General features: G+C 38.3%; 1 protein-coding gene across 1 annotated transcript in view; it reads right to left on the bottom strand.

Annotated features, from left to right (window-relative positions):
- PRKCE (protein kinase C epsilon) overlaps nucleotides 1-12666 on the bottom strand; it is a 295199-nt gene that overhangs the window by 24821 nt on the left and 257712 nt on the right. Inside the window, exons 12-13 of the mRNA XM_062571924.1 lie at nucleotides 5535-5673; nucleotides 2923-3111 (exon numbers count right to left, since the gene is read on the bottom strand). Coding sequence (XP_062427908.1) covers nucleotides 2923-3111; nucleotides 5535-5673 — 328 coding nt within the window. The remainder of the gene's footprint in view (nucleotides 1-2922; nucleotides 3112-5534; nucleotides 5674-12666) is intronic.

Below are 12666 nucleotides of genomic sequence, written 5' to 3'. Positions count from 1 at the left end.
GACAGCCATAGCCGTAACAGTCGCCTTATTTTTCCGTATTAAGGCAGGAACCCCCGTTATTAAAAGAACAGAACTCTTTTAATGGCAGTGCTCCTACAGACTTACGCGACAGAATGAAAGGTTGCTGAGCGAGCCGTGCAACTTGGGGCCTGAATCGAGGATCACCAGGCTCCCGAAACTTTGCTTCTGGAAATCAGGTTAGAACCACAGTTCTCTCTCTGTCCGCCCAGAGATCTGTGCCATCTGGATATGCAGGGAACAGTCACTGCTAGTAGCCGTGCAGATGCAACCTCTCTCCATCACTTGCAAAGAAGCACAGAGCTGGGCACAATCTGCTTCTCCACGCAACCTGGTTGTCATATGTTCCTGTATTGTCAACAGTAAGCTTTCGAATTTCAATGAAGAATTGTTTTCCTTACAAGACAGGAAAGAATTTTAAATAGCAATTCCTGTCAATTCACAGGAACAGGACTAATAAGATTTGTGGGATTTCATGGGATAAGCAACACGCTGCCTTGCAATACCGAGCTGTACAATTATCCCCAGAAGTATTTTGTTAGAAATAATGAGGGAATTGCTTCTTGAGAAAATAGGAAACATTGTTACTCAATATAAGTGAATGTCATGTAATTAAACCTTCCTTACATGCTATTTGGAGGAGGGTAAGAATACAGTTTCTAAAGAATAAAATCCATGTCTCATAGCACAATGTGAGGAAACGAAGTGTTCCAAAGCTAATCCCTTGCTAGCATTCAGCAGTAAAACACATAGACGCCTCTTTCTTTCCTCCGTTTTTCCTGTTCTTAACAGAATGTGGATGTAGATGAGATGAAGATCACAAGTTTCAAACCTGTTTCACACCATAGCTGTACAGGCAGCAGGTTGCTAAATCTAAGGGAATGCTTCCTTTTTATAAAGTAAACTGGCACAGCTCCATTCGTTTCTATATAATTTATGCCAGCCAAGGCATTTTGCCCAATGAGGAATCTCTTATTAGAGTACAAACCTATTTAATGGATGCAGCTCTCTTTTTAAAGTTTAAATGGCACTAAGGATTGACTCTAGCTAGAAAGTGCAAAAAATGCACTACACTGGAATATAAATAACCATACTGCTAACAAAATGCAGAACAAGGAAAACAGCCTCATGAAAATTAAATTAAGTGTTTATATTAAAGTCAGGCTTAAAAGAAACTAGTGTTCAATGCCTTGTAGTCACATTCACAAAAATACGGTTTAAACATGCAGCCTCATTCTGTGCCTGCATTTGTGTGCGGTTAATGACAGGCATAACATCAGCAGTTAGACTTCTCACTCCGTGCCACAAATGAGACACACAGTGAGGATGACTATTAAATCTGTTTCTCCCTTTCCTCTGTAAATCAGATACCTTCTCCCAGGGCATGCAATGGCTCTGGCTCTACATATTTTATCATGGGTTATTAGTTAACTTTTCCCCTCCAATCAAAGGCTCCTTAATTCAAAACAGCAGATAGTTCCATTAATCTAGATTCACAGAAAGAAGTCTGTGGATGGGGAGTCAAAGGAGCAGATCTTGTAGAAACCGAAACCAAAACACCATACAGAAAATCTTCTGGATTTCAGAGAAGTTCAGATGCAGATAGGAACATTGAAAAAACACCCTTTCTCCACCACAGGCCAAAATAACCCCTGGAACCCGGATATCAGTCTGAATTCTGCAGCTCAAATCCACAAATTTTAATTCCTGAACTGAAAATAACTGAAGTGTCTGGGAACAAAAAAGAGCACATGAAACTATCATGTCAGCTAATAAAAAGACAGAGAAGAGGTAGCTGAGGGGAGAAGGGAGAACATGTGTGAAGGCCCTCTTTAATCTTCCTGTGTTCTCACAGCCACGGATGGAGCAGAGGAGACACCTTGCAAACAGTTCAGAGAGGTTAACTTGGACTTCTCATAGGAATCATCCTCTACAGCATATCTGTCCCTTTCTTTTGGCTAGGGTGAGCCTGAAGATATTCATATCAGTTTCAAAATGTAACCCTGTATAGAGATCTCCACAGGACCTTACACTGTCAGCTGCCTTCTTCCATTGAAAGTCTCCTGAATCTCAGCTATTGAAAGAAAAATAAAGCTCAAGAAGATGGAAAATTGGAATAAAACATGCTATTTTTAAGCCAATAATCCTCATGCTTTCAAAAAATGGATATCAGTATACTGCTGTTTTCTTTCGCTTTTTACTTTAAGAGGATGCTAGCTCAGAAGAAGGAATGTATGTCAGCGTCAACGTATTCTAAAAATTGAAGCTCCTGGTGACACATTCTGCCTGAGTAAAAAAATCGCCGCAATTGGTGGCTCACGGTTCTGTCAAGTCACTCAGCATATTTAAATACAACCGACCAGAGCAGAAACACTCACACTAGAGTAAAGTTGTTACGTGAAGTAAGGAGTAGAGCACGCAGCTCTGAGCAGAAGGCTTTCAGCCTCGCGTGATAATAGGGGAAGAAAGGTAGCAGGATGGCACTTTCCCTAAGCGGATTAAACAAAAATGCTGACACTGTTTCTTTAATTACACACTGCTTTTCCGCACTCCTCGTGAACATGCAGCATATAAAGTGTCAAACTGATAACACAGCTCTAGTTGGTTGGGTTTTCCCTGAAACATGAATCTGCGGTACACAGATTTATCCAGCGTACCGCTGCCTGGAATACAAACATTTTGTTCCTTTCCCACAAGCAGTGTAATTCATCCCAGGCCCCATTATCCTAACAGTGGCACTCTGAACTGAGGTTGAACTCCCAGTGGTGACTGTTCTGAACGACTTTAAGCAAATTCAATCTTAATCCAAAAAAAAAAAAAAACCCTGCCCCACCCCACCCCCCACTACCAGAAAAAAAAAATCCCAAAGAGGAGGAGGAGGAAAACAAGTAATTGAAGACTCACCGCTTTTAAAATGCTGACGGCTTCTTTACTGAGCCACACTGGGTACAAGACATCGTCGTGAAGGATGGATTCGAAGAGATCATCTTCGTTGTCAGCCTCGAAGGGGGGCTGCCCAGCCATCATTTCGTACATGAGAACCCCCAGAGCCCACCAGTCCACTGACGGGCCATATTCTAACTCCTGGAGGATCTAGCATAGAAAGAGAGATCAGGCAAGTTAGATAACGCTCTCAGCTGCACATTCACTATTTTGACACGAATATCCCCCCCTCCCCCAAGGCATAAATAGGACTCAATTCCACAGCAATTCCAGCCACAGCAGGCATTACCCAGGCAATTTGCACTAACAGAGCTAAGCGCCCATGTGTAGTTCTCAGGAGTAACGGATTTATCAGGCCCTTGAATAAAAGAGTATATTCGTGAGCAAAAGAGTAGTATATCCTTCTGAGCTGTTTATAACATGCCACACTACGGGGGAAAAAAATCATTTATACAAAGCAGATTGGTGGAAAATGTGAAATACTTCCTTGTCTCTATCTTGAACAAAACAAACCAAATCAGTTTGTACTCCTGCACAGAGCCCATCTGAGAGATTTATACGAGTCCTTTAGGTAGGACTGAAGGAAGCCAAAAGTGCTCTTGCTGAAGTTCTTTTTACTGCATTAAAACACTGCACAATACCCCGCTGTAGAATTTGCTTTAATTGCCTTTGCTTTCAGAAAAACGGACTACGACTTTTCACACGGCACAAGCTCAACCCCATAGCAAACACCTTTAGTGGGGAGCAGTAGCTTAGCATGATGGATTATTTATTGTATTACTTTGTGTTACACAACTGTTGTTGCACAAGAACCAAGGTTAATTTTTGGCTCCTCTCCACCAGAAAGCAGCCTGGAGTTTGGCTGCAAAGTTTCAGCATGACGGGGAACTGGGAAAAGAAGAGTGGGCGACTGCTTAAGGTGAAGCTGAATGGCTTAAAAGGACTGGGAATGGCAACAACCTCACGGACTCCTTACACAGTATTAGTGTTACTGACAGACTCCTCGTGGAGAACTGGAATTCTTTAGTACTGTTTTTGGAAACCGTGAATGTACTGTATATATTAAACCAAATACAGTCTTAACCTAAAAACAGAAATGAGTTTAACATTTGAATCTGGATGTTTGGATCCCAACTAAGTTCTGAGGTGAAGAGATACTATACTTTACAGAGATTAATTACAGAAAATAATACTCTTAAAAATTGAACTTCTCCCCTGTTCTGGGCACTCTTTGGCACTCTTTGGAACTCAGATTTTGCTAAAGAAAAGAAAATCGAAAGACACCAGCATGACGCAGACAGAAGCAGGAGATAAGGTTGCTGCAAATAATAAAATGGAAGCTTAAGGTACAGACTCCATGTAAAAGTTCCTGGAATCTTATTATTGCTAGATTTTTAGTAATTATTTTTAAAGGATTCATCAAAGGACTCAACCATAAACACAATTAGAAAACAAGTCCTACAAGAACAAAACCATCACATCTGATATAATTTTTTTACTTCCAGAGTACTTCTCAAACTCCATAAAACACTCGTTCATTGACATTATGATAGTTTCAAGATGATTCACAACTTAGCACTTGTGCTGCTGAGCTTGACAGCCATGAATGCTAACAATATTTCAAATTTACTGTCTCTAGCAAATCTTGCCACTTGTGCTACCCAAGCTTGACAGCCACAAATGCTAACAATATGGACTTCAGACTTACCATCTCTAGCAAATAACAAACTAACATTTTTTGCCCACTGCAAATTTATGGTTGATGAAAGGCAAACTAGTGAAACTTTGCACTAAACTGCCACACTGATTCTTCAGCAAAAAGCTTAATAACAAAACTGAACAGATAAAGTCTGTCTAGGAGACAGTCTAACCATATGATACTGACTCATTTTAGGTACTTGGAAAGTACATGGCATATTATAATTTAGGATATGTAAAACCAGCACAAAAATGTGCCATTTCTTTTTTCCATCCAATAAACTCCTTCAAATGAATTTGAGTGTTGCTAGTTAAGATGCAACAACCACATGAAAAGCTCCTGTTTTTCTATGTAAGAGTCTGCATTTTCTATTCACCCATATGAATGGAAATATCACAAATACAGTATCTTTTACTCACAATCACTTTAAAGAAAGGAAACAATGATATTCCCACAAAGATCTAATGCAAAATGATACCAAACTGTTCTCTAGCATCACAGTATCATCTTGTAAGTCTCCCTAGGATCAGTGCTGGTAGTACTCAACTACATCTAGCACCTTATAGACTATGAAGTGCTTTCAGAGTGATGCTGCATCAGAAGTGAGAATATGTGGAAGAATATTGTTAAACTCAAGGAAGACATAACTGAAAAGCTATACTTTGCCACTCCTGCTAACACAGAATACTGCTTGCGCCATCCAGAGCAACAGATTTCTGCAAGATAACTGAGAAAAAACTGTGGTAGAGACTAGTCTGTATCTTCTGTTTTTCTGTATTTCATTTACATGTAAAAAAGGTCTAAAACAATACATGCAACACAGTCCATCTGATAAACGATATTATCTGCATTCTTAGTGCAATGCAAAAAATACCTCTGGAGCGATATAGTCAGGCGTGCCACAAAAGGTCGTGGTTGTCACTCCATTCAGAATCCCTTCTTTGCACATTCCAAAGTCAGCCAGCTTACAATGGCCTTCAGCATCCAGAAGAATATTGTCCAGTTTCAGGTCCCTGTAATAAAAAGGCCCCAAATTAAATCAACTTTTAAGTTTTGAACATGTGCTCCTAAATTTGATCATAAGATATACACAAAATGACAAATAGGTGGTTTCACAAACACCATTTGTGTAGTCATCCTCTCCATGTGTGCTTGAAAAGCTGGTGGTGTTCACTAAGCCGACCTGGTTAAAGCCAGTGAGGAAGCAGATAATGACCGCAAGCACTTTGCAAGACCAGGCCTTTATTTTTCCCTTAGCAACACGATAGCACAGATGCATTCGATACAGCATCAGAAACATATGGAAAAGATTCACTCTCTTTTGCTTGCTACGTATCTCAGACACTGTCTATGTGAAGAATGAACCATGTCCAACAATGAAGTCACACTCCATTTTGCATCAGTACAGAGTGCCAATTTATTGATATTCTATTACATGGTTTGAATTAATAGTTACTTTTAAACCTGGATTATTTTGGATTGCATTCTTAAAGTATACTTATAATTCAAAATTCTGCTCCCAAACAGAGGGCTGAAAGACAATACTCCCAACTTTGCAAAGTATAATTATTTTCCGCAGTTTAAAAGCTACTCAGAAAGACTCTCACAGGAATATTTTGCATCCATTGTTAAACAACACATCTTAGCAGCTGTCTCTGATCACCCTCTGTACAAATGTGTTTGTGTCAAAAATACACAATTCTTCAGTTATTATATTGGGTGAGGTCAAAAACAGGTTGAGAAAGGGATATCCACCTTTCCTGTCTTGCCCTCTGCACATTTTCTAAATATACTATTGATGGTTATCTCATGACCAAACACAATGGATGCTAGGTACCATTTAATTTACATGCCACTTGCCTTAGACTAAGCTAAGAAAGGATCTGGAATGTCAGTGCATTAAAAAAAACCCTTGATTGCATGAAAAAAACAGGAAAAAATATTTTATCACATATAAATAATAAAATAAAAATGAAAGACAAGGAACAACACTGATATTGCATGGCTTATTTTATTTTTATGCTTCTGTCTGGGATTTAAGTGCCTCTGTAGTGTATTAAAAATACATAGTAGCATGTAAACGAAGACATTGTAGGTATGAATACCTACGAGGGTAAGAAAGCACAACACAGATCCTTCGGTGACTCCAAGTGTGGATACTTGCTCATCAGAACTTTGCTCCGAGCACTATTAGAGGAGTCTCAATAGATGGAATTGATTAGAAATAACTTTGTAGGCAAGCTCTCAGTCAGACTGAGGAATAAAATCCCACGTCAGCCTCTGTAAACAAATCTTTCCCCAGAAATCCAAAGAAAGATACAGGCTTTGTTGCAAAACCCTTAATGCCAGCAAATTCCACCTGAGTGAGGAGTGAGAAGTCTTCATCTTATCTCCCTATCAACTCCCAATGTGTAGAACCAAAGTCAGCAAAGCACAGTGGAAGCATTTAGACACATTAAATGATTAAACAGTCCTTCAAAGGTTGCATTATGTTGGAATTTCCCTGGACAAGTCTAGGGCTTCAATATGTTTGGATTTCCACAGATGTGTTCATTTGCTTCCTATCACCTCAATTTTACCTAGGTGCACTATTTTTTCTTTTATTTTCTTTTTTCTTTTTTTTTTTTTTGGCCTATGTTGGTTGGCTAACTTGAATCTAACACGTATTTCTCAAGCATAAAATTAGATATTTCTGGGATGCACTGGACTTACTACTCAAATGCTGCATAATCATGCACATCTGTGCAGCAAATCAGACATTGCTGGGAAGCACTGGATGACTTATTGTGCATGTAGAAATGAGCTGTGCAGTGTACATGTTACGAAGGGGTTTGTGCATGTGCAAGAAGCCTGACACAGCCCTACAAAGTCATATTTACCTCACTTACAGTAAATCTACTGTCTCCCACATATACTTGTCTTATCAGACATGGCTTATGTGGTTGTAATACGTATCAGCTGTAGAAATGTTCCTTCCACCCAACATGCCCTACACGAGACCTTTCCATGCCCACATCAGCCTCACTGCTCTTTTAGGTCCTCAGTTGATTACCCACATTAAGGTCCCTTGGGGTAAACTATGTATTTTACCATTCTTTCGAGTCATCCTTTTTGCCAGCTCCTACACACAACCCGGTATCTGACTGCATACAACATAACCCCCTACATCCAGTCATTTAACCAGTCCAAGAATCACTTCTACATATGTCAGGAAAGGGATTTACAGGAACTGTTTAGACAGAGAGATATCAACAGCTGCATCCATCCCAAAGAAGTCAAATAAACAAATTAAAACTCCTAGCTCCAAAAATCATCTGTCTTTCCCAAATTTCTCTTCCAGTGAATCATAATTGTTGCATCAAAAGATATGTTTTAAGACCAAGACTATGACATCATCAAGTAGATCTTACAATAAGAGGATGAGACACTTATAGACAGAGAGGGGAAATAAACATTCATTCGCAGCTTTATCTTTTAACCTTCTAAATCCAGCATTATATGTTCCTAAGCAGAAGAATACAAGCTGTATTTCAAGATGTTCAGATAAAACAGTCAAAGCATAATTACATTTGATGTAATCTGGGAACCGCTTCCAGCCGGCATCACGGCACAGTATTAGAAAGAAGGTCATTAAATGAATAATTATGACTGGAACTGATGAAATTCAAAGAGTTGCTCAGAAAACTGGATCCACTTAAATGTAGAAGCTTATCTCAGAAGTCTCTTACACGTCATATTAACTGTCATCCTGGAAGCAGTTAGGACTAGAGCTGTTAGGACCTATAATAGTTTAAGTTTTGTTTAATGCCACCCATGCTCTTGACATGGATTTGAAAGTAGATGCAGGTAGTAACCCCAGAATCTCCAGAGCTAAGGGAAATCTAGATCATAATAAAGATCTAGCACTGAGCCATCACATAGTGGAGAAGGACAAAATATTCACTATTGTCTTTACTGGCTCAAAGATTTGTGTAACTAACTGAAAATCTGAATAACAGATTAACCTGATGGGAAAAGAGAATGAACAGAATGAGAGAGAGAAAAAAAAAGGGAAGATTCTAAAAAATAGTATTTAGAATCTGACTACCTGAGAAGACCAGCAGTGAGATTTCAAACCTACCTGTAAAAGTGTAAAAGCACAAGTCAATTTTAAGGTTCTTACCATTTACCAAGTTATAAGCCTATCTAACAGAACAAAAACATCTAGTACCCAGTCATCAAGCCAAAACAAAGCAGTGAAGTCTATAAGCCTATTCAAAATGCTACTGCAGGCACTGAGGACATCAGCTTAATTACTCATGCATTAATGGAATGTAATACCAGTAGATTTTTATTGGCACAAATACAAAGTGCACTAGAGTTGAATGAAGTCAGAAGAAATTTGGAAGAGACTAAAGCAACAGCAGAATGACTCCCATCGAAGACCAGATGTGAGGTGAAAAAGTAAGCTGAGAGTCTGCCAGGGTGCCAAATTCTTATTTAGTCCACAGGACTATCACAGTCCATAAAACTGTGCACACTGAAAACAATTAAAAAATTATTCTGCTAACTTACAGTTCCCAGGTTAAAAAAAAAAAAAAAAAAAAAAAAAAAAAGTATTTATGCAACTTTGGAAAAAGAAAGTTCTAAATAAATATGAGAAAATGGGTAGGATGTGTCATTTAACCTCTCACAGAAAAAAAAAAAACCTCAAACAAAACATTCGGATACAGATGAGGAAACAAATAAAAAAGTATCAGAAAAGAGTTGTCAAGGAACCATGTCTTTCCAGTGCAGCAGTGTTACTGAAAAAACTTTTAAGTTTCAGTTTAAGTCCTGTATCTCCCCAGAACTGGTCTAAGAAACAGTCAACTCTCCTATCAGGTCAGAAAGTAAAGTAAATAGCTATCAGTCTCTGGAATGTAAATTAATTGTCTATACAGAATGATTCATTCTGTCTTTTACTTGGTTCTTGGTACTAGCGCCAACTGTCTGCCTCTAAATCAGAGCCTACCAAATGATACAGTGTCAGATAGCTCAGTGACAAAGGTCTATTAAATTCTTCTTTTTCTCATTTTGCATGCTCTTTGTAGGAACTAAGAAAAGTTATCTCTGTCCGACAAAGTGAGTTCCTACAGCCTGAGTAATTACATGCAACGGCAAACTGCCTAACCAGTCAAGCTAGGAAAATGCCCAGATTGCTTGAATGCAATAATGATATATTAAGCTATTTCTCTCTTTGGTTTGTTTGCCAAGATACTCTGCACAGTCAGTTCAGTTGACTTGAGCAGACACTTACATAAAATATGTTTTTTTTTAACATTTCTTTCTTTCAGAAAGTGTTAAACGGAAATTTAAGCCTTGGTTTCTATTTCTGGACACTTGCCAGCATCGCAAGCACCTCTGAAGCTGGAATGACTGGCAGGATCTCAAGAAAGAATCAGGATTATAATAGTAAGGTTGGTGCAAGTCAGAACAGAAGAGCAGGCTGCCTGCAAGTAACCTGCAAGAAAACTTCCGTAATGCTCATTCACTCCTCCACATGCCCGCGTCAGGAGACACTGATGGCCCTCAGTTCCCATAAATGCTGAATTGCTTAGGACTGCACAGGATCGGATTCCCAAAGTCTGATTTCAAACAGCAGCCAGTGAGATAACTGTCTTGTGTGTGTGGCCACGTGTGTCACACGTGTCATTTAGATAACACTGATAATTTTCTTGTTGAAGTAAGGCAATTAATAGTCAAGATGGGTTTTAATCACTAAAATCAGAAAGACAGCCAAGTATTATTAATGGTGTCTTTGAATCAGGTAAATATTAGTGACTAAATATATCCACATTTGAACAAGATCAAGTAGCTATGAAACACGATCACACATTGGTTTAAGCAATCATTTGACAATGAAATATCTCCGTAGGATCTCCTTCTACTCTAATTGCTGAATGAGCAATAAAACTAGAAAGCATATACATTTTGGAGTGCCAGCTATGAAGGATAATTACTATCTACAAACAATTGTAATGGAAGCAAGGATATTTCTTTATAGGGTGAGAGTTCAGCAAAGGACTGTACCTTGCTGAACATGTATAGGGCACCTGAGAAGAAAGATGTGGAAATCACGCAAGTGTATGTATATAGTTACCAGGCAACCATCAAAGAACAGACCCTTCATAATTTTTTTTCTTCTTTTTTATGACTATCCATAGTCCATCTGAATTCATTGTGCTGTTGCCTTTGTTCTCCTGCATGGGAAAATCCCACCTGCAAGCCTTAAATGGGCTTTTCACAGAAGAAACCACAGAAGGTAAGAGGGAAACTTTCCTGTAACAAGACATGGACCCAACAGAACTACTCTCCAGCTACTACAGTTATTGAAATTCATAACTCAAGGCAATATCCTTATAATAATTTCAATTAATATGCTGAAATTATTTTTGTATTTTAATTAAGGTAAGACTCCCACATTCCTAGAATTACTTTTTAACTTACTTAATAGTATCCAAATTGGTTTTTGGACAAAGACACCCTCATGCTCCGACAGGTCTCCCCTGCACCCTGTGCAAATTTGCTCTTTGTTATAACATTGCATTTTCAATATAAGTCTCAATTATAAGTAGCAAATATCATAGAATTTGGATCACTTGTACTGTCTGTCTGAAACACTATTTTCCAGAAGACTGATGAATTCACCAAAATGTTTGTCTTAATTCTTCAAACACCTCAGTGTCCCCAAAATATCATGTACTACTTTCAGATTTCGGCAAGATAGAGTTATATATGAAGCTGCTCAGAAAACAACAAAAAAAAATCAATGATTTTTAAGTTCTGATATTAGCTTCTTTTGTGATTATCTCTCAACAACTTAACCTCAACTTCCATACATAAATTATGGGCTAGATATATCAAGAATGTTATTAGTGGATGTTTTTGTACCTTTAAATATTTTAGTCAAAATACACTGGTAAGGCTTTTTTTCCCTAGTACAGATTAGAAATAAATGAGAAAATCTAAAGAGTAACTTCTAAGCAAACAAAAAATAATTATTTTTTTTCCATCTTAGAATGTATATGGGAACGAAGAAGCCCCAGGAGCCTGAATCTAAGACAGTAAGGCAGTTTTTGTTAGTAGTAAGGAGAAACCTGACTGGGACTAAAAGACAAAAAGATGTTCCTTTCTTATCTTAGAGCCGGATGGTTCTGCTGCTCTTATTGCTGTAGAAGATTTCAGGGATTTTTGCCTATATTGACCTGAAAGTCTTCAAATTTCTCTGTTTTGCTTTTATGTTGATTCACTAAGGAATGTATGATGAGCATTTTCTTTGTCACTCGACTCTGTAAGTCATGTTAGTTGACTTTGATAAAGAACAAGGACATTATCTATCACAAAAAAAACCCGCAGCAGAACTGTACTCAGCAACCTACAGCAAAATCTGCCGAGTAGATTTAAATATGGCGTTATTTTTTTAGCAGTGTCAAATTTAAAATAAAGTGAATCTACCTTATTTTGATATGTATCAGTAGGCATAATAGTTAACAGCAGATGGATTAAAAACATAAACTTGGTTTGCCACAAAATCAAAGATACCATAGCTACTTTTTCACGCAAGAACACCGTGAGAGTTTGGACACGAGGATAAACATTAATGGGAAATGCTGACTTTTAACGTGACTATTGCTACACTTTCTGTCAGTGCATGTTTATGTATGTTTACTTTCTAAAACACATGCATTTATTTTCCCTATATAGCATAATGTCCATCCCCATGTCATTTGCACAAATATTTTATAGACTGTGAGGGTGGCAGAGACAGGAAGATGGAGGCAGCATGTGGAACTTTGCTGCTACCTGCCAAGGCAATTGGAGGAAGACAGACACATAAATGCCATCGGTGGCTCTGTAAACCCTATTCATCAGGAGGCAGAGCAGTTTAAGGAAACCAGTGACTTTTCTGGTAACACAGAAACTTTTTATATACAATAATTTCCATATACGGCTTTTTAATGACTTTGACCATAACTTTATTACAA

Source organism: Rhea pennata, chromosome 3 (assembly GCF_028389875.1).
Source record: "Rhea pennata isolate bPtePen1 chromosome 3, bPtePen1.pri, whole genome shotgun sequence".
Lineage (NCBI taxonomy): Eukaryota > Metazoa > Chordata > Aves > Rheiformes > Rheidae > Rhea > Rhea pennata.
Note: the sequence above shows the minus strand (reverse complement) of the source record. Positions and strands in the feature narration are given on the sequence as shown.